The following is a 21,578-nucleotide window of genomic DNA, read 5'->3' as shown; positions in this document are numbered from 1 at the left end:
TAAGACTGACAAGAGACCACCAGAGCACATACCAGTAAATTCTGGTGTTGGACTCGCTCTGCAAGTTTGGATCTCACCTCTCTGAGCTTTGGCTTCTCCATTTAGGAAGAGAAAAAAGAAAAAAAAAAAAAAGTATCTAAACTTGATCCAAATAGCTACTGTTTGCAGAGTGTGAGGAGTGACAAAATTTATTATAAACACCCTTTCTAAGCAACTGGAAAACTAGAAGAACTAGACAGAGCTATTGAATGGACTAGTCAATATGGACCATTCACTGGGCACTTAGAGATCAGGTATATCAAGCAACGGAAATCTGAAAACCTACATTTAAATACACTGCAGACAGCGGGGGGGTTTGCCAGCCTGTTCACTGGAGGTGCCTGCCACACTCTGGGAATCGGGGTGGTTACGGAGTTAACTCTAAACCACAGATTTCAAGGCCAGCAGGTACCAACGTGTTCTAAAGGTCTGGGTTTCTTCCCTGTACCACAGGCCAGGTGAATCTGAATCAATCTGAACAACTACCAGCATTCCTTCCCCAGCTGTCAGGCAGCTTGTGCCCACCCGAGCCGCACAGCTTTGACACTGATTTGAGGAGAGTTTGTTTTACCTTTCTTGGTGCAGTTGGTCCCCTCGGGGTCTCGGACATAGCCGTCCTCACACTCCTCGCAGTGAAACCCAGCAGTGTGGTACAGGCAGTCGATGCACTCCCCGCTGTCGGGCTTGCACATGCGGGGGGACCGCGCTGGGTCCACATTCCCATTGCATTTACACCTTACACAGATGCTGTCAGAATTGTAGTAGCCGTTGTCGCACTGGTTGCAGTTCAGGCCAATGTACCCAGTTTTGCATTTGTCACACCTTGGGGCAGATTCACCAGGCTCTAAAGAATACAGAAAGCAAACCAGGTATGTGCCACAGCCCCCTGCAGAGAAACACCCACTGTGGGATTTGTTCTGTGGGACCTGACCACGAGTCATTATGACAAAACCCAGCAGACACTGAGCATTTACAAATCTCAATTTTTACACTGAAAATACCACTTTTGAGCTCCAGCAGCTTCACTGTTCCTTGGAGAAAAAAATGGTTTGGGCATTTCTGATGCGTCGTACCAGCATCACAGAGCACACTCAGCAGTTGCCAAGCAAACTGAACATTTCCGTCTCAAACAGCCGATTTCAGAAAACAGCTGGAACTGTATCAGGGATGCCTGCAACCCACAGGAACTTTCTGGCCTACATAAAGCCAGAGGTGGCTTGATTGCAAAACTGATTAAGAAAATATCAAAAAAAGTCTTATATATGTCTATTACAACTATGACTTCTCTCGGTTACATGAAAATAGAACAGGAAGATTGGGGAATCTCTGCTTGGAGTCCCGTGGAGATGTTCAGAAGAGGGCTCACAGAGGTATGGACATGGCACTGGTGGGCATCTCCTGTACCTCTCCTGCCTGCCACAAGCTCAGCAGTTTCTCTCTGACACACGTTGCAGGTGCGTCAGAGCATGCTGCAGCCTGTAGCCACACACTTCTGATGCCCTCCACTGCACAGCTGCTCTCACAAGAGGCAACACAAGCACCAAGGGTGCAGCGTGGCAGGTGCCGCTTCCAGCAAGGTGCCCCAGTTCTCACAAACATGAGATTCACGGGCTATAAAATGCCTCGCTAGGCTGATGCGCTCCGAGCGGCAATTTAATTGAAAAGAGCTGCATTCGTTATCTGAGGAATTAGACCAAAACAAAAGCCTTACGTATTCGGCAGGTGCCAGTCGATGCCACGGTGGAGCATGGGCAGCGATGGCAGGTGTGGGCAGGGTGGGCGCTTCTGTAGAAGCCCTCCTTGCAGAGCTCGCAGTGGTTTCCCTCGGTGTTTTCCTGGCAATGCAAGCAGGTGCCTGGGGAAGGGACAGGAGCACAAGCAACCATTCCGTGGCAGGAACTGGAGCAGAATATTTGGAGCAAGAATCCACGTGGAGTGCTCTCAATTATCAGAGCTCACAGGTGATTCTGGATGCCCTCTGGCCAAAACATGATCCTGGCCTCTTATAACCTGCTGATGGTCGTTCCCCCCCTCCACACACATATACACATAACATGAAAAAGTAGGTGGCCCCAGCAGAGAGGCCTGCAGCTCCTCGCTCTAAAAGGTCAGTGCAGGTAAGCACATGCCATCAATATTAAATGGTCCCCAAGGAAAGGAGTTTCAGTTTGCATTTGTGCTGCAGAGATGGAATCTTGATGCTTCAAATCCCCCACTCCCACAAGGGGTCCCCCCAGTTTATGCCTTTGCCCTTCTCTATGTGCAGCCTCTTCCCACACCGAGCGCTGGTGGTCAGGGGAAGGTAGTGCCACCGTCCTGCTCTGGGGGCAGATGACTTCAGCCCCCCAGGACAGCTCAGCTTCTCTATCCCGTCACAGGCACCCGGCAGCAGCAATTACTGACCTTCCCAGAGAACCAGAGGAGAACTGGGGGTTTGCAGGAGCCACCTCCCCTTCCTGGGCAAGCCCCTGAATCAGAAAATCGACGTGCTGTGCCTTAGCAAAGGCTGTGTCCTAATGGCCCTCTAAATTACATTTTGATACTATTGTGACCGGAGAAAGAAAAATCTCCCTAGCTATAAAAACACAGCCTCCATCAAAAGCCCATTCATCAACAGGAACATCCTCTAATTCAGCGGGCTCCTCATCGAGGCGGCAGTGACCTGAGGGAAGCTGATATGATTAAATCCCGTGTACAAGACTCTGAAAAGGCAACCACCACCACCTCACAAACCAGGGCGGCACAGAGCAGTTTATAAGCACAGACAGGAGATTCACTGAGCTAATCTAGCAGTGCTGCAGGGCTATGTTAAAAATCTCATACCAACATTAACTACAGAAAAAATCCTGAGTTACGTTAATGCTGACTGTTAAAAAAAACACAGCAGATTTTCTTATTAACATGGGAAGGGTTTGGCTCCCTTGCAAGCCCTGCACGCTGCACGGCTCCTACTCTTCTCTCCACAGCGGTGACTCCGCAGCCAAGCATCCCCGAGCCAGCCTGGCGTGTCCTTGCAGCTGACCCTCGTGCCAAGGGCAGGAAGCAAACCCTGGCAGCTCCCACTGTTGGGAAGCGGTTGATTCACCCGCACAGTGGGGCTGGAGGCACCCCGGTGACTAAGGACACTTGCTCAGCGTCAGCTCCCACACACTGTTTGCTCTTCACCCAACAGCTTGTCAGACACGAGCCAGTGGCTTTTGTGGGAGAGATGTCAGGGTTAAAGCAGAAAATGATCTGCTGGGCTTGGCTTCTCCAGTTGCAAACCTCAATCAGCTGCTTCAGCACTAAAAAGAACTGTCTGCCTGGGACTGACCAGCTTGTGGAAGGTTAATTTGCCTGATCAGCAGCAAGGGTGCCTTGAACTGTGCTCTGCAGGCATTAATGGGGGCATAAATCTGGGATCACACCTGCGTTTTCTGTACAGGCTCGGTCATTGCAGGACCAATGTCTTTCCCACCGGCTGAAATTACTCACATTTATCGACACGGACCCTGCAAAATGGCTGTGTTTCCGATGAGTCAGCAAGTTGCTCAGCCATGCAAAGCATGCATGGGCTTGCAATCAGGTATCAGGATGGAAAGCCTTAATAATTAATAGCACTTCCCATCCTGATAATGCCCTCAGGAAGGATTAGACCACACAGCACCCCAGCTGGGAAGAAGCAACCAAACTCATTGCACAGACACAGCACGGGGCACAAGGCTCGTGTCGAAGGAAGCGCTGGCGCCTGGGGAGCTCTGGCTGCCCAATTTCCAGCCCAGTAATTTTAAATCTTCCTCCTGGCCAGAGCAAACCCAGCGAGGCTTGCGGAGCTGGCAGCGGAGCCGGCAGAGGGAGCCCCAAGTACAGAATTCATGCGAAAGAAACCTCGAAAATTTGACAAAGACTACACACAGTTGATGTAAAGCTGGGGAGGTCACACAAAGTGCAGTCTCTAGAGCAGGCTGAGTGTGCTGTGTTACTTATTAGACGTCAGATCTAATTTTTAATCGACTGTTCTCTGTTCTGGTTTTGTTGGGTTCCTCCACCCCCAGCAGCAAATAGAGCAGATGGAGGAAAATTTTAAAAATGGATTTTTGTCAAATCAACAATAGGTCATTAACGAAAGAGAGGGTTTTTCTTTGCAATGCTGTGGTCAGAGCTGGACAGCCTCAGCAGAAGGGATGCCTGCACAGCCCCGTCCTGGAGGCAAGATCTGTGCTGGGGTTTGTTTTGTTTTGTTTTGTTTTTTTTAAATCAAGAGTAGGGGGAACATTGAGGGAGAAAAAGGGAGAGCAGATTATCTCACTCCCTCACAAAACCCACACACCCAGCTCCAAATCAGTAACACAGCTGATGTGCACACAGCTTTAGGTACAATCTTACATGCTTCAGTATCGGTAGGACATAAGCACATGAAGTCCAGTATAGGAACAATTGCAGTAATTCACCCCCAGGGAGTGCAGACCTGGCACCTGCCGCTCCCCCCGAACGCCAAGCAGGAGCAGGGCATCAGCTGGGCACCGCCAGCACTGCGCCTGCCCGTTCCTCCCCTGCAAACACACAGGCCATGAGGAAACGGACAATGGTGCAGAAATTGCCCAGAAACACCTTATTGGATGAGCTCTGCCTCCCTGACAGCTATGCAAAAATGCTGCAACATTTTTTAAATTATTACTCCTTTCTAAGCTCCTGGATAAATATTGCAGAACTGCATCCCATCTTGGAAGTTTTGATGAGAATTTGGGATTTGAAGTGTGAGTTTTGTTGCTAAAGTGGGGATTGCGCAGGCAGTCACAGAACATAGCTCCTCCGGGATCACTCCTTTTGGTGGAGATGGGAAAGCAATTACATTCCCCACTGCCCTCCCATAAGCTATTCAAACACAGGTGTCTCAACATTTGCACTCCAGCAACATCTGTATGAGTGAGAGACAGTCAAAGAAACGATCAAGGAAAACGAACGAGGTAAATTTATAAAAAGTGGGCAATATTAATTAGGTGGTGACAGTTTTTTCCAGCACTAATCGTGTTATCTGTTGCCATAACAGTCACCTTATGTCAGTACCAGTACTATATGTTTCCAGGTAAACAACAGTTAAAGAAAAGCTCCTTAAAAGCCCATGTTGTGTATTTGTGCTAGTGCAGAGAACAACAGAGCACTGATTTCTGATAGAGGCTGCAGAATGAAGGCTCTGCACTGCAGCATGAGGTACATAACGCAGCCTTGATGGCCTTCCTGGAGAAAAGGACTAGCTCCAACCTCACCCTGCATTTTAAGGTAAAGATCCTGGGTACTCAAGGCATAAAGATGCAGATGAAGAGGATGGGAGCAGAGGTCTGCTGACCAAAAATGGCAAAATCCAGAGACAGAGGAGACAGGTGAAGTCTGCATCCACCATGGTCGCAAGAGGATAGTTACCTGTTAAGCTGTCACAGGTTTTGGAGTGGTTGTTGCACTGGCATGGCTCGCAGGTGGTTTCGTTAAACCGGTAGTATCCATCGCTGCACCGGTCACACTTCAGGTCCGTGACACCGACTTTACACTGGCATTTCCCAAAGCTGCACAGACAGAAACAGTGAAATGTCGATGTGCTGGGAGGCATCCAAAGGACAAACCTGTGGTCAGTGTTTTGGGCTCCCTTTCCAGAGTGGGGAACTCTGTGCAGGAATGCCTGCTGGAACCAGGACGTGAAACCCATGGGCAACAATTTCCAAGAAGTGATGGGGAGTTCTGGGAAGGCTGAATCTCTGCAAAACCAGTTGCCCTGACAGCAATTTCCAGCTGGGCACTAGAATTCATCGCTCATTCTGGAAAGCCTTGGCCCAAAGCCATGCCCATGCGTCAGCCCCCAGCTGATGCTCCGACAGCCCCGCTCCGGCCCAAGCTTCATCAAGCACCTGCACTGGCCCTGGGTCCTCCAGGACACTGGGACACCCGTGATCACCACACCTGAACCACAAAAGAGCACCCACGTGGATAATCATCTCCCTTCTGCATTGGTGCCAAGCGGCACCTCCTGGATTTTGGGGCGAGCGGACAATTCCCTGCTCACCACCTGCTTTCCCAGCTCCCCTGAGAGCCAGCGCAGCAGCTCAGGTGTCTCGCTGGGGTTTCAGCCCAGGCAGGCGTCAGCCTCCTGCCCTCCCTCAGCTTCTCCTCCACAGTCCTGTTTATCCCTTCCACACAGCATTCTCAGGGCCACTGGACAAGCTCCTCTCCCCAGTCGACTTCTCCAGGGCAAGACAAGAGAGGGTTTTCCCTTCCCGGCAGTTCCCACTAGAGCGAATCCCAGGCAGGAGCCTGTTTACCCGGGCACCCTCTCTGGCTGCACGGAGGGTGGAGTTCTGCACAGTTAAAACAGAGGGCATTGCTGTGAGCTGGCATGAGCAAATACCAAGAGGCTATAAAAAGCAAAGGTTACCCTCATTCCTCTGGCTCTGCATGCCAGTCTCTCCACGTAGAGGCTTCAAACCTATTGCTTTCATAAGTGACTTTATATACTAGCAGCATTGAGGCTCAGCTCTCAGAGACATCACAGGAATGGATGAAATGTTCTTTCCCATCACCCCGCCGACACGGTGACTGCTGGCTATGGCTCATCCCGCCCACACACCTGGGAACCACAACCGCCCCAGCCGAGGATGGGGAGCACAGAAGTGCCCCTCCACATCTCCAACAGCCCTGGGGTGACCTGCAGGAAACCTCAGCCCTGCGTGCTGCACAGGGAGGCCAGGACAGCAAGCCAAATAAACGTCATTCGGTTCCCTCCAGGAGAGGGGTTTATTTGCAGCTGCAGCGGACAAAGCCAGTGCCATCCACGGAGCACCCCCAGCACACCACTGGATGCGCCCTCCTCTTGGCTCTCCCTTGTATAGCCCCCACCCTACTCATACACTTTTTTAATTCACCATTTCAGGGTTTGGTGTGCCTGCACAAAGATAACCTATTGTTCTCCCTCGCTCCTCCTGGGGAAGAGTGAGAAATGCACAATTTGCTCCTAAAAGCCCCTAGAAAAATCTGCTGATTAAAACTAATAGAAGCTGAGGCTCCAAATGGCTTGATGCACCGTTGATGTGTTGTTTTTAATTAAAATGCAGTAGATTGCAATGTTTGGGGGAAGACATTGCTTCTGTTAGAAATTAACATAATTTAGTATTTCTGTTGTTCGTCTGTTTGCCAAAGGAAGAGGAAATACTCAAAGGCACACCAAAATACGGAACTCTGCCCAAGTGGCTGCACAATTAAGTAGTTCCAGAAAATGAAACTTTAGGCATATTTAATGGACTGATTACAAGAAGGAAAAAGAAATAGGATGTTTCCTTGCTCTACAGACCATTATCTGGAATTGCAGCAGGCAGATGCAGAATTCAAAGGGATGCTGTTAAGCAGCTCAGTATGTTTGACTTTTAAAGAGCTTTTTGCAAGACCTCACATTAATCCAAATGTTGTCACAGTGTTTAAAATAAAAGCAAACAAAAAACAGTTTGTTTTTATTTGCTTCTGACCACTACTAGACAGATATTCTTGTAAGCGAGCAGGGGACTGGCAGAGCCAAGCAGGGAGAAGCAATTAATTTGTGGGGGATCCAATATTTAGCCTGAAAACTCATCTTCTGGGGATGTGTGCTATGAGTAGGGCTTCACGGGACCCAGCACTAGAGCTGTATAATCCTCAGCCTCCCAGGCTTCCTCCTGGAGCCCAGGGCGCTCCCTTTTACTCTCTCTTGTCCCTCGATCAAGCCTTTATCTCAGTGACAGCCGCCTCTTCCCCCGGCTGGCACCCTTCCACCCAGACTCCTACTCCAGTTCTTGAAAGGAGGCTTATTTCCCCAACGACTCTGCTAGAGCTCAATGCAGCATTTTGGGGCAGCGTCCCTTGGTTTTACTCGTTAGCTTAAAAATAACAGGAAAGCAAGCTATTTAAAAAAAAAAAAAAAAAAAAAAAGATGGTTTTGGAAAGTTTGGTTTTAATGCCTCTCAAGGAGACCTTTTCTCAACATGTTACACATGGCACCGAGCCAAGTTCTGCATGTGCAAGAATTAAATCACTCAGCAAATATAAAGCTTTGCCTGTGGTCATTGCTTCCATACAATAAAGCCCCCTTACAACACTCCTTTTTATAGATCCAGTCCAGTAAAGACTGTCAGACACTTTTTAAAGCAAAGGTCAATGACATAAATGCATTAAAACCACAAAAAAAAAACCCAAACCCCCAGCCTCCTGTTAACAGACCGATTGTGCCCATAAGAATCCAGAAACTTGAAAGAAAAGACCCACAGTTTAATACTTGCACGGTGAGAACTGAACTGGATTTTGAGTATCAGCCAGGAATTTCTTTTTGGGGGGAAGTGGGGGGGAAGGAGGGGGAAGGGAAGAGGGAAACATTTTGATGCAGCAACATCAATTGCTCAACTCCATTTCAGATGATTATTAACTCCACTGCAGCCAGCCAATTTTTAGCCCTCAAAAGAATCAATGGAAGGATGTGTTGGGATAAAAAGAGAGTTCCAGTAACAAAAAGTCTCCTGCTAGCCTTGGTTTCTACTAAGTTTTCATTAATATACTTACTTTAAAGACCATGTAGGTAATATATATCACCATCACATCATCCATCAACTTTATATACATTTCCTAATGATTAAAAACATCACCAGCACAAGAGATCCTGGCAGAAGGAGCAGGCAGTGATGGCCAGCCAGCCAGGACAGGGGCAGACCACGTGCAAGGCTCGGATCCAACCCCAGGCAATCGGACCCTGTGGGGGTGAGGGCTACATGCCAGGTTTGGGACCCCCCCAAGGCAGGAGCTCGTGCATCTCATCGCCCTCAGCCCTGGGGCTTCATGTTATGCCTTGGAAGCTGCTGTCTTGGTGCCTGCGGGGTGGCAGCCTGGGGCAGCACAGCACCCACTGGCAGGATGCGGCCACCCAGGGCAGCAGCGTGCCAGCAGGCACTGGGGAGGGAGTGGTAAGTAAAAGCAAAATACTGGGCAGAGGGAACAGCCTACACCACAAAATATGTCCTCAAAATCCAGTCTGATTTAATTTCTGCCCCCACCAAGCCCCCTGCCACTCCACTCAAGGGCAAACAGCCACAGGACACAGGAGATCCCATCACTCGCCAAGTAACCCAGGCCACTAGTGGCAACAAAACGTTCCCCACGGTGGGGTGTTACAGGACCACAGCTCCACAGCTACAGAAGTTCAGGGGACACCACAGTGACCCCCCCAGCTCCATGTATTGCTCTGGCTCCTGTTAAAGAGGGTGACTGCAGATAGCTTTGACTCCGCTTGGAAGTATCCTAGAAGCTGAGCGTGGAGAACATGTAACACCTCCAAAATCCTGTCTCCTGCCCGGCCTGAAGCCGCAGAGCATCCTGCAGATGATTTTCGGCCAGGTCTGATGGCGGGGGAAGGACGCGCTGACGGGACGGGCTCCACCAGGGAGGCTGGGCAATGCCCCAACCTTGCACCACGCAGCACAGGGCAGCATGGGAACTCACGGCCTCACCACAAGGAAAGAAAAAAAAAAAAGCATTACAATATCTGTGATCTGAGGCAGATCGCAATGTGCAGTTGTGTCTGTAATGGGTCTCCACTCCTCCTCCACAGAAACATCCTGAAGTTAGCAGGGACGTGACAGACACAAGATGGATGGGAAGACGAGGACCATAGCCTCAAGGGCTGATCGGAGACATGCTGTGCATGGTTTAATGGTGTAACAGAAAACCCTTAGCAAGCTCTAATCGTTTATTTTCTTTTTTTTCCTTTTTTTTCCTTTTTTTCTTTTTTTTTTTTTTCCCCAAGGAGGAGGGAAGGGAGAAATTAGTTTTGAATGTTTTCCCAGATGCCAGAAAAACCTGGATGCCCAGCTGCTGTTGAGAGCCCAGGGACGGCCTGACCATGTCAGAGCCAGCCAAAACAGTACAGCACCAAGCTTCTGTGCCTGGATTTTCTAAAATACATGAGCCTGGTAGGATTTTGGGGCAGTCAGAGAAGGCAGGAGCACCCATGGGTCTCAAACCCAGGCATACCATGTGGATGAGCCATGCAAACCCCACACACACACACTTTGGAGTGGCTGGCTTTGGAGAGGTTTGCCAAACAGATTTACCGTTTTCATCGTGAAGCACAGAGCACATGTATATGCACCCCCCGCACCACAGCACCTCCCAGGGCCACATCACCTGCCAGCACCATCCCCAGAAGAGCCGGTGAGGGGCCAGGCTGCCCTGAGAAAGAGGAACACAAGGGCTACAGGCAGCCCCCACCCCGAGCTGGTGGCACCTCCAGCATCGCCTGCTGCCCCGTCCCTCCCAGGCGCTGCCTTGCGAACCTCTGGTTGCAGATATGCCCATCCCTCACCCCAGCAGCGCCCGGTGGCACGCCGGCAGCGTGTGCCATTAACAGCAGCGGCAGTGCTCCCTATGAATGAGGAAAACCACACTGCTGAACTACAAGGATCTGTAAAACAACCCTCATGAAAAGGCTTTATCACACTTTGATGGAATAAGACAAAAGGATGCTGTGCAAGATTAGGAAGATTCAGAAGAGATACCGCTAAAAATGGTGCGTTTCTCCAGTGAGCCTGGCTCGTTTTGTGCTGATTTTCTGTGATGTCTGACAGCAGCCAGGAGAGAAATCTCTCTCACATTTCTCTGGGCAACGTAGAAAAGCTAACATTTGAAAGCTAAACCCTCCAAGACACTTCCATGGAAAACCAGCGCTGTTAACAGCCACCCCAAGCAAACCGAGAACCCTCGTAACCCACGTGTTGATTTTCCTTTAGGTCAGTTCCTTTGAATACCAGCACGTGGGGAAGCAGAGAGCAGCCAGAAGCTTCACGTTGGGTCTCACCTCCCCACTCCCTCGGCTCAAACCAAAGCCACTGGCAGCCAAAACGCTTTTAGGGAATGGTGGAAGGGTTAGTGCGACCGCGGCCGAGCCCCGCGCCTGCCGCCCTGCTCAGAGCTGCCTTTGTGGAGGGCAGAAGAAGCGGGGCTTTATTGCGGCAAACATTGGGCCATTGTGCGCCGCATTCCTCGCTTTGTGCTGGGGGACGGCATCTGTTTATATGGCAGCCCTTGACGGAGCGGGGACACTTCACAGCTCTGAAAGGCCATTCTGTAAATGTCAAAGGGCCACCTTGTCTGGTCACTGCCGCCTCCGCAGCCCCGTCTCCCCCACCAAGGATGCCCCCTGCTGCTGGGAAAGCCGGGGATCTCCAGTCCGGGGCTGTGCTGTCTCCTCGGGGTGCCCTCCAGCACCACCCCCCAGGACCCTGGTGCCCAGGGAGGGAGGAAGCAATGGGAAGCCCACCATGGCCTTGGAAGGTTGGATGGAGTCCTCTATGGTTTGGCATGAGGAGAAGCAGCAAAAGCCTAACTAACTACACAGTCTGAACCCCAAATAGTGTGTCCCAGCTTCCCAGAGCATCCCCTGGAGATCACAGCAATATGGGGACGGGACAGGCAACCTTAACACAGCGTAGGATGCATCAGTGGGGAATGCAGGGAGACAGGGCTGGTCCCCGTTGGACACATCAGCTTTGGCCAACATCGTCCCTCCATCCCCCACATCTCTACTGATGCCTCCTCTCAGCAGCAGAAAAAGGCACGGGCAGCAAGCACTGCCTGAAGCCAGGCTGGGCACCACCTCCCCCAAACCAGAATTTAGCCACAAGAGCTTAAAAAGTTGAGCCAGTATTGGTTTTGAGGGTGGTCAATGTTTACCAGAGCAGCAAGTCTGCAACAGACAACACTGGAACAGCAAAGCCTGCTGGAAAATGAACAAAATGACAGGATTTCTGAGAAGCCACAATTACTGTAGGAGAGATGATAACCATCCACCTTTCGCTGCTGCTGTGTCCAGTCACTCACTCCCCATCCCTGTCTGCAACCGAATAAAAACAGGTGCAGGTGCAGTTTCTACCTGCTTGTGGGGGAAGAGGGGAGAACCGACTGGATAGAAGGATAGAAGTCTGTACTAGGAGAGAGACTTAGATAATTAAAGCACACAGAAAAATATGCTCTAACAGGGTATTCTTCCGCTTTTATGGTGTCCACATGTAACAATTTCCACTAAAAAAAAAAAATCTCTTCTCCGCAGAGGGATGCTGACAAGGCATTACTGGGAGATAATGAGCCACCGTTTGTGCTCAGCAAATCTATGAAAGGGAGAGCAGTCTTTCTAAAACAGAGAAAAAGTGGGGTGGTTCTGTTTGGGTTTTGTTTGGTTTTGGTTTTTTTTAAATAAGTCATTGAGGAGTTGGGCTCCCAAGGTCTTATCTCCAAAGAGGAGCGGTGCCCAATGTGGTTTACTGGACTGCTAAAACACAGTAGAATGGAAATAGAGTTCCCACGCAAAGAAAAGACATTTCAGAAGTGTGATGACACACCACTAAAGACAAAAAATGAAGATATTTCTTTATGCAAAATGAGAACTCCACTGCCTTCCCCCAGATAACCTCCTGTGGTTGGGACGGGCAGAGACCCTGGGAACATGAGGTCTCTCATCTCAGACCATGGCCACGAGCACCCTTTCTGCGCAGGCTGGTGAAGCTCCACAAAAACCTTGAATTTCATCAGCTCTTTTGCATTTTCTGACTTAACCAAAAAAACCCCCAAATTCTGCCCCACATGGCTTCACACTGCATGATGCCCAAGGTGCACCTTGCCTGCGACCCACCCGGGTCCTTCCCACTGCCATCAGGGCCGATGTTCCTTATCACTTTTCCCTCCGTGGTCTCTGCGCCTTGCCACATCACACCAGCTCTGTGAACGTGGCGTGCAGCAACCCCTGCCCAGCTCCCCACGCTCCTCCAGAAACCCCAGCCCTCATTCAAAGACCTTAACAAAGAACACTGTCCAGTGCTGCTGACCTTACTCTCACCAGCAATGCTCTTGCAAATCCACATGAGTAAGGGTCACATAGATCAGTCTCTCCAAAGAGAAACCCACCACAAAGGCGGCACAGAGGGATGGAGAGTGCCCAGCTAACAGCACCCCCCTTTCAGCCTCGCAGCACCCCTGCTCCGGGGGACAGCCATGCGTAAATCAGGGACGCTCTGTTTTTGTTCGTTTTAATATGAACATAAAATGAGAACCCTTCGAGGAGGCAAAACATCTCTGAATTAACACTTTGGCATTTATATGCATGCTTTGTATTTTTTAATTTTTTTTAAAAAACTGAAACAAGTGACAGGAGGTCTCTCTAACATGCCTTACGCTGAGCCTGCCGCATGAACCGTGCACAGCCAGGACCGCACACTGCAGAGCCACCTCCCCAGCCCGCCGCGAGCAAACACTGCTCAGTTCGCAAAGGAGCTGAGCGCTGCACGCTTGGGCAGCGTGTTACAGCACCAGCCACGAACCACAGCGAGCATCACCCCCAAGCAGCGCGTCAGAGCTGCTGCTTCCCATTGCACTCCTGCCTGTGGGGAAACTGAGGCACAGACAGAGGGAGCAGCTTAAACCGATTCACAGACCCCAATTTAACATGCATCTGTTTTCACTAGGGACAATGATAGCATATTATGTGTGTTTAGAGCTTTTTAAGGGAACTGGAAAAACCTAGCCAGGTTTAGATGGCTAACCCCGGTTTAGCTAAACCATACTGCAATCCTTAAACACGCCACAGCACCCACAGCTCTGCTCTCGTTCACTGGCACACGTCATGGTGCAGCACAAGCCGAAGGGTGCATCACCCTGCCTTCCCTAGAACCAGGGCGAGTTCGTTTAAAACACAAAACCTCCCAGGGAACAGGGGAATCGAGGGCTGAACCCTTCAGCTGGGCAGCGGTGTCTCACAGCACCTTCGCATCCCACAGCGCGGGGTGCAAAAGCACCCACGTGGGGACAGTTGCTGGTGGGCTAAACAAGCTGCCCCTGCGGCTGCAGGGCCGCGCTTTGGAGAAAAGCCACAAAAGCCTACGTGGTGGGCTCGGAAAGCCTGGGACAAGGGCCTCGCAAGAGGTAAATGGGGGCAGCGCCAGCTCTCCCGCCCCGCACTGGGCACAGGGCACAGCAGACGAGCCGCCGGGCCCCGGGGCGCTGGCTCGCACGGGGCTGGCCCTTGGCCAGGTGTCACCTGTGTTTGCAGTGTGCGGACAGCCACTGCTGCTAGCAAGGTAAAAATACATACATAAATAAAAATGCAGAGTCATCTGGAACCTCCTGCTCGCCAGGAGGGTACCACACACTGCCTCTCCCAGGCTGGCCTCTTCCCGACTGCAGTCCTGCTCCTTTAAATGACTCAGCCAGAGGACAGGTTTGCACAGGAAAATTATTTCCGCCTGCATTTAAACAGCTGCGCCCGCACAGCCCCTCATGCCGGTGCACGACTGAAGCCCTGCAGCAGGGAAAGGCTTCCCCAACCCCAACCCCCTGCCCGCGCCGAGCCGCAGCGCATCCCAGGGCTGCCGTGGGGAGCAGCTGCTGTGCCAGCTCCCTGTGCCATGGGTCACCTGGGGACACAAGTGGCTTTTTGGGCCAAGCCACAGGGCAGGACATGGAGGGCAGGAGTGTGCTAGGCACTGCAGAAACACTGCGAGGAGCCCCAGCGCTCCCACCGCTGTCCCAGCTGATGGGGCTGGAGACCACCACCCCCCTGGACTGCCTTCACTCTGGCTTGGCTCCTTGCCCAGCCTTCGGCAGCAGATCAGAGTCCAGGCACAGGACTCTGCTCACATAAAGAAAAAAGAAAAATAAACGCACAGGGGTGCAAGCCTGGGAGGTGTGGGCTGGCCAGCCTGGACGCGGTGACCTTCTCCAGCAGCATCACCTTCACCTTTGCCTCTCCCACCAGATGGGGATGTTCTTCCTTCCTCGGATGACAGACAGACAACACAGCTTTGAACTCAAGGTGCCCAAAAGATGGTGAGAGATGCAGCTTGTGGGGGGCAGCCCCTGGCTGGGGCCACGTGGCCGTGTGCTGGGGCCACCACCTGCACCCTCCCGGCCCAGGCACCGTCCCTGGGGCTTTGCAGTGGCAGCGCAGTCCCTCCAGCTCAGCCTGGGCACCCACATGAGTCACCAGCCTCATCCTCCACTACTCTGTGACCTTGACCATGGCCATTGAAACTTCAGCTCCTTCTCCACCCTTCCTCTATGGACTATGAACACTTCCAGGACACAGCTATCTTTAGCAAGTATCTACACAGCATCCAACCCAGTGAAATGTGGTTTTATCTGAGGTTTCTAGGCGTTACCGCAACAGGGACAACACACTCCCCCTCTCCAAGATGTGTCAGCCCTCTCCGAGCAGCCCAGGATCGCATCCAGTGCCACAGCAAGCTCCGGCTTCAACTACACACAGCTTTTCATCTAACAAAAAAATCACCCAAACCAAAGCACTGAAATCATCTGCCATCCCAGAGGGGGATCTGTGTAGATCTCCCCAGATAATCAAATTTAAAACACCACCAAAACAGAGCTTTGATTAGCAGCCATGGAGTCCATTCATAGCGACAGCATGTCAGGTCAATGTTCACTCCCAAAATCAACTGCCTGCCTGGGGAAAGGTTTTTTTTTTATTTTTATTTGATGGTCTGCATTTGAGGTCTACTTAATAAACAGTGTACGTGGGTGTGCCATCTGGCCGGACATAGAGCATGCCTAGAAATAATAATCATCATCATCATATGGTGGTGCTTTAAAAGGCAGTTTTACAAAAGCCTGGGCAAGCTGATTGAAACCTATCAGGCATGTTTTGTGTGCCCCAAGCGCTCAGCCTCAGGCAGCCTGCCTCTCCAACCAGCCTCTGGCAGAAAGGGTCAGAGTCCAAAATTACCTCCTGTTTTACTCAGAGGCTGATCCGAACAGCGGTCCCTTTTTTCTTAAGCCACTGCACCGGAATTAACTTGTGCAAGTTAGAGTTGGGCTGGTGCTTAAATAAATAAATAAATAAATACTGTATTTTTAGCGTCAACAAAACAGAAGCCGGTTGCTGGTGTTGGGCAATGTTTGTGTGCCTCATCCCAAACAGGGATTGCCCAGAGGCATGGAGGGACATGCACCACTCCTCCAGAGACTCAGCCGCAGGTACACACCAAACCTCTGTCTCTGGACCCAGCGCTTCCAGCATAAGAGCAAAAAAAATCTAATTTTGGGCTCACACACACATCTCCTGGCCATGCAGAAAAGGCTGCCCCACCCGCCAGGACAGACCCCACTGCAGGGATGCATGCTGGTACCCCATCCCAGATGCCTCCCCCCATCCATCCCAGCCCCGGGGCAGCAGCAGTTGTGCCCGGCCCTGCACCGCTGCCGCCTGCGGCCGCCCTGCCTTAGCACCACAGACACGATGGGTGCATTTGCCCAGCTGGATTTTGCATCCTGCTTCATTTTCCCAACCACATCGCTATGCACGAGGCTGCCCATCTTGCAGCCATACTGACACCCCCAGCCCTACAACACAGACAACTGACCTAATTTTCCTCTTTTTAAACACCCAGAGGTGATCTCCATCTGCAGCAAGCCCCGCTGAGCAGGGAACAGAAACACAGAGTGATCTCTGTTAACATCATCCTCCTCCCCAAGGCTTCCTCCACATTTTGCCCTGTTCTAAATGGCTGAGGATCCACATCTCCCACACCCCTCAGGGCTGTAAAACGATGCTGAACGGGAGAAGGCAGGGAGGTCCACTGCCATTTCTGGGCCCATACGTGTTGGGGTTGGGTGTGATGGTTCAGTACGTGCTCGAATTCCAGCTCATCCTCCTTTCCGACTCAGAGCATCTCACCTGAGGTTCCCAAGGGCATTACTTGGCTCACTCCATGCAGTGAGACATGGGGAGACGTCACCCACTCCATGCTTTGCCCGCTGCCTGGTGACTCAGAGTCGGGGTGAGAACGCTCCCTCCCAGTTAACCCAGTTGCTCCAGCAGTACCTCCCTCCTCTCCCAGCCCTCAAATACAAGCATCTGCCTTTCTGCCCAATTTGCCTTTACATTAGAACTGAGCAAATTCCAATTTTCTAATCTGTGGCAAAGCTTTATGCTTCCAGGCACATCTTGCCGTATCTAAAACAACCACTTAAAAAACCAAGTGAAACACTACGCTTTCCACCCCCAAGAATCACCTTTTTTAGTAAGAAGGTCACTCTAGTCAACTGGAGCATTACTTTTACGTTTTGATTTTTCAGAGCTTATGCAAGCAGAAAATGCAGCAGTGAAACAAAAAGGAAGGACGTCAGCAGTGTTTGGAAACAAAGTAAATGTATAAAATAATTACAAACAGCAAGTCTCTGCAGAACGTTTCGATTCTGACTCAGCCCCAGCCCTGGCAGGAACGTGCAGGTGTTCAGCACACGCTGAGCCTAGGTTTAGGACCAAACCCTAAAAGACAACAAGGCTGATGCCAGCGCAAGGCAATGGGTGCAGCAGAAGCCCATTGCACCCGTGCACAGGTCTTGTGTCCCTTGCAGTGCCCTGGAGAGGGCTGGGGGCTCTGGGATCGTCTTCGCTGCCGATTTCTTGCGGCAGCAGGTGATGGGAGCCCGGGAAGGCTGGAAGTCACTGCAGGGTGATTTGTTAGGGGTCTCCCCCAAGGAGCAGGGGCAGGGGACCCACAAGCGGGGCACCCAGATGGCCAGGCTGCAGCTCGGGCTGTTCTTTGCAGAAGCAGAGACCCCCGGCTCAGCAACAGATCTCTTAACGACTGATGGATCGCTGGCTGGGGAAAAAATAAATAAATTGCGTGCTGGCTTTTAAAAGGCAAGATGCCAGGGTGGGTAAGGTGAAATGAAGAGGAACCCATTCATTATACAAGAGCTCGAAGCATCAGCTACGGCAACTTTCTGAACACAGCAAAGGAGAGGAGGCGGCAGGGTTAAACGCCAGGCAAGGCAGGAGCCGACACTGCAGCTGGGCTGCTGCTTCCCTCAGATGCTCAGCAACGGCAGAGCACAGAGCTTCGCCCGCCACTGGTGTAATGGATATCCCTTTAGAAAATAAACCTCTCCGAAGCCCCTGTGCTCCACCCCAGCCTCCGCTCCCCTTCCTGGCTCAAACCTGAAGGCAGTCCCGCCTGATAGGGACTGATGGATGCACAAGCCATTGAGGGAGAGGTTCTGCTTCCTACAACTCAGAAATGCGAGTTAACTCCCCTGCGGGCTGCCGGGGCTTTTGCCACAGCTACGGGTATTTTTATAATCCAGGTCTTGAGAGGAAGAATATGCTTCATGAATTTTTATAAGGCCAGCTTCCTTCCTGCGTTTTTGTTTTTGTTTTTTTTGTTTTTTTTTTTTTTTTTTTTTTTTAAATACTAGCACCAGGTGACAAGATCCATCCTTGCTTGATCCACACCCCAAATCCCAAAACACCCCCAGACTCCAAAGCCGCGCACGCAGCCCCCCCCCCCCCGGCAGGCCCAGCCAAACGGTGCCTTACTCACTGGTCACACTGGGCACTGCTGGAGCCGGCGGGGCTGCAGCCGCAGGGATGGCACCGCTGGCTCCTTGGCTCCAGGTAGAACCCATGGGCGCAGCTCTCGCACCGCAGCCCCGCGTAGCCTTCGAGGCAGGGGCACTGCCCCGTCGTGCCGTTGCATTCGGCCGCGCTGGCGCTCCCCACGGCGCTGCAGTTGCACAGGTCTCCTGCAAGGGGAAAGAGAAGCTGAAACCGCTGTGCGGGGGGCACGTCGCCCAGCAAGAGCCCCAGCAGGGCCAGCGTCACTGCCGCCACGGCTGCCCTCCGCCAGCTCACCCCAGGGTGGAATCATCGTCACCGTAAGGATGGTATTTGCTTTAAAATGTTGAGATGTTAAAAATAAATAAATAAATAAATGCTGGGAGCACCCTGTGGTTCGAACCCCCATGGTTCGTGTTTCAAATCTCTCTCAAAAAGAGCTAGGAGATTATAACTACTTAAATACATATATATGTAGCTGTATAGAAGGGCTGGATGTATATGCACGCGCACACACGTGCGCACACTCACGGCTGTCTGGTACCTGACCCCAGGAGCTGACAAGTACTGGCTGTTGTAATACCAGCATAAAATCAGCAGCAGGTGGCCAAAATCACTTAACTAGAAGAGCCTCCGCTTCACCCCAGTGGAACACCCCCAATTCACCAGTGGGATGACCTTGACGTTCACACTACGACACGAGGAACTGGCACCAGCATCTCCCACCCCCAAAGAGCAGATCCAGGTGCCCCAGCCGGGGGCCAGGGGAGCTCTGGGTGCTTGGGCCCAGGGCAGGGGTCCCCACTGCAGCCACCCAAGCTCCCCTGAAAATCCGCCCTCGGGGGAGCGCTGAGCATGGGAAAACGGTGTTAAAAACCAGGGTGCTGGAGCTGGGAGCAGGATGGAGACCTCCCAGCTGCTGCCCTTCACCACCTCAGCCACAACAGGCCACCCCACAGTGAGAAGGGGTGGCTCAGGGGACCCCCACATGCGCTTTGGGGACACTCCTTATTTACAGGGGTTATGGAAAGCATCCACCCAGCAGCCGCTTTTTTAAGAGAAGCAAATCTTTTGATCAAATGATGAATTCCCAGTCCCCCTGCACATTATTTCTCGTAATACTTTAAAGCACCAAACCCACTGAAGAGAACAACCTCTCCCCAGCAATTTGTTTCGCCAAGAGCTTTATCTCCGTTCCTTCATTGCAAAATATTTAGTGCCTTAATAATTTAAAGTCTTTTCCTGCCAAGAGTGAATTATAAACAAGGATTATTTGCACAAATAGTGCATAAAGCATCGGGGGCTTTACACAACCACTGGTATTTGTTATTCCCTAAGAAATGCCAGTGTTCAGTGCGCTTCATGGAGAGGGGAGAGGCCAGGCCCCCATCCCAAGAAAACTTGACTTAAAGCTCGAACCATGTCAAGAAGACTAATGCTCCACGTCAGCACGAGTATTCAGATTATTTAACATCCCTATTGCACCCTTGTGCCCCAAGCCCATGGAAAGGCCCCTGGCAGGTGCCTGGATCGAGCCACACTTAAAACCCAGGGACGGAATAAATTATTTATGAATACATCAGTAACCTGCTGGAATCGGACCACACTGAAGACCTCAGAGTACCTTTGGAAACACAAACCATAAGGTCTCCTGCATCACCGCGGCCCTGTAAAGGCTCCGCAGTGTTGGCCCTTCCTGGGGAGCAGCCCTCGCCCCAGGCAGGCTCGCCGGGGGGGCCACGGGATGGGAAGGCAGCTTAACCAGCAGCTGGCCAAACACGTTAAATGAACACAAAACCACAACGACAGGTTGCCATCTCAAGGGATGCTCCCAGCCAAGTGGGAGGAAGGGTGCCCCTCTCCCCGAAAAGGGAAATGCAGAAGCTGTGGGACCTCTCCAGGCTGCACCACTGCGCTGCTCATAGCCCCCCGCGCTTTTAATTTTCATCTGTTTCCTTCCAACACACAAACGCAGCTTTGTTACTCTACCAGCACATGCACAGCATCCCCACAGAAGCCATTTTGTACTTATACACCTATGAAATCACACCTAAATTTTCTTCAATCTAAACTAGCAAATAGGACAAACACCTCAAGATCTGCGATTATCCACTTCAGCAGCCACTTCATGTAACGAACTAAATTCCCCTCTCAATTACCCAAGCGGAACCTCATTATTGGGGCACTTGGGCTTCTCCCAGCCAAGGGGAGCTGCGAAAACTTGGTGAGCAAAAGCACTCTGGAGTTTGTCAAACATGCATCAAAACAAACTCACCTTTCAAAGCCCATTACACGCAGTGCCGTTAGACCTGCTAGAATTGACTAGAAAAAGAGGAGCAGCGTTGTAGCAATTCTAACGGTGATGTGGGGTGCTGAGAGGGCAGGGCCAGCACAGCAGCGCCGAGCTGCTCCGCATGGAGACCCCCTCGGCGCTGCAGGAGCATCGCAGGCAGAGCCGCCCCCGGCCGCACGCCCAGGCCATGCCAATGCTCCCGCAGCACCAGCTGAGCACTCGGCTGTTTTGGCTGGAAAGCGACGGGTGCTACAAGTCAAATTCCCACCCAAATGCTGCCACCCTGCCACCGTGCATGTGATGGGAAGAGTTCCTCCATGCCGATGGGGACCGCCCGTACACGATGCAAGCCAGCACCAATGGACGTGGCTTGCTGGGAGCCGCCGGAGCCCAAAAGGACACGGGGGCACAGCCGGTACCTGGGCACGCTGCTGTAAAAAACAGCTAGCCTCGTCCACTGCGAGAGCCCGAAAGGCCCTTAGTGAGACAGGGCTGTGCTGTAGCCCCTTTATGAACTTGGTTTTGTGGCCATGCTCGCACTAGGGGAAAAAGGAGGGCTGTCCCCAAGTGTATTATACTGACAGGAAGGGGGAGAACGGGCGCTGACAGCATATCAGCCGCCCAGAAAACCAGCCATGGCAAAAATAAGAAAACCCAGAAGTCAGAGAAGAGGAGCTGCGTATATTGGCAAAAGCCTCACATTTCTTTTGCTCTTTTTATCAAGGGACCTCAACCATCCATCAAAAGGGTCCATCCGTTGCCAGACCACGGTGCAGCCCCTTGGGAATGTCACCACTACTACAGAAGCCCCCCCCCTGCCCCAGGCAGCAGCGGGGGGCAAAGGCAGGATCCGGCTGGGCC

The 21,578-nt window shown here is 51.7% G+C and overlaps 1 protein-coding gene across 1 annotated transcript in view; it reads right to left on the bottom strand.

Moving 5' to 3' along the window:
- MEGF9 (multiple EGF like domains 9) overlaps positions 1-21,578 on the bottom strand; it is a gene marked incomplete at its 5' end in the record, with an annotated part of 54,188 nt that overhangs the window by 8,331 nt on the left and 24,279 nt on the right. The window contains 4 exons of the mRNA XM_037400134.1: positions 611-883; positions 1,751-1,894; positions 5,440-5,579; positions 18,411-18,612. Of these exons, the coding sequence (XP_037256031.1) occupies positions 611-883; positions 1,751-1,894; positions 5,440-5,579; positions 18,411-18,612 (759 nt within the window). The remainder of the gene's footprint in view (positions 1-610; positions 884-1,750; positions 1,895-5,439; positions 5,580-18,410; positions 18,613-21,578) is intronic.

This window comes from Falco rusticolus, chromosome 9 (assembly GCF_015220075.1).
Source record: "Falco rusticolus isolate bFalRus1 chromosome 9, bFalRus1.pri, whole genome shotgun sequence".
Taxonomy (NCBI): domain Eukaryota; kingdom Metazoa; phylum Chordata; class Aves; order Falconiformes; family Falconidae; genus Falco; species Falco rusticolus.
The sequence above is the reverse complement of the archived record's forward strand: the minus strand, read 5'-3'. Positions and strand labels throughout refer to the sequence as shown.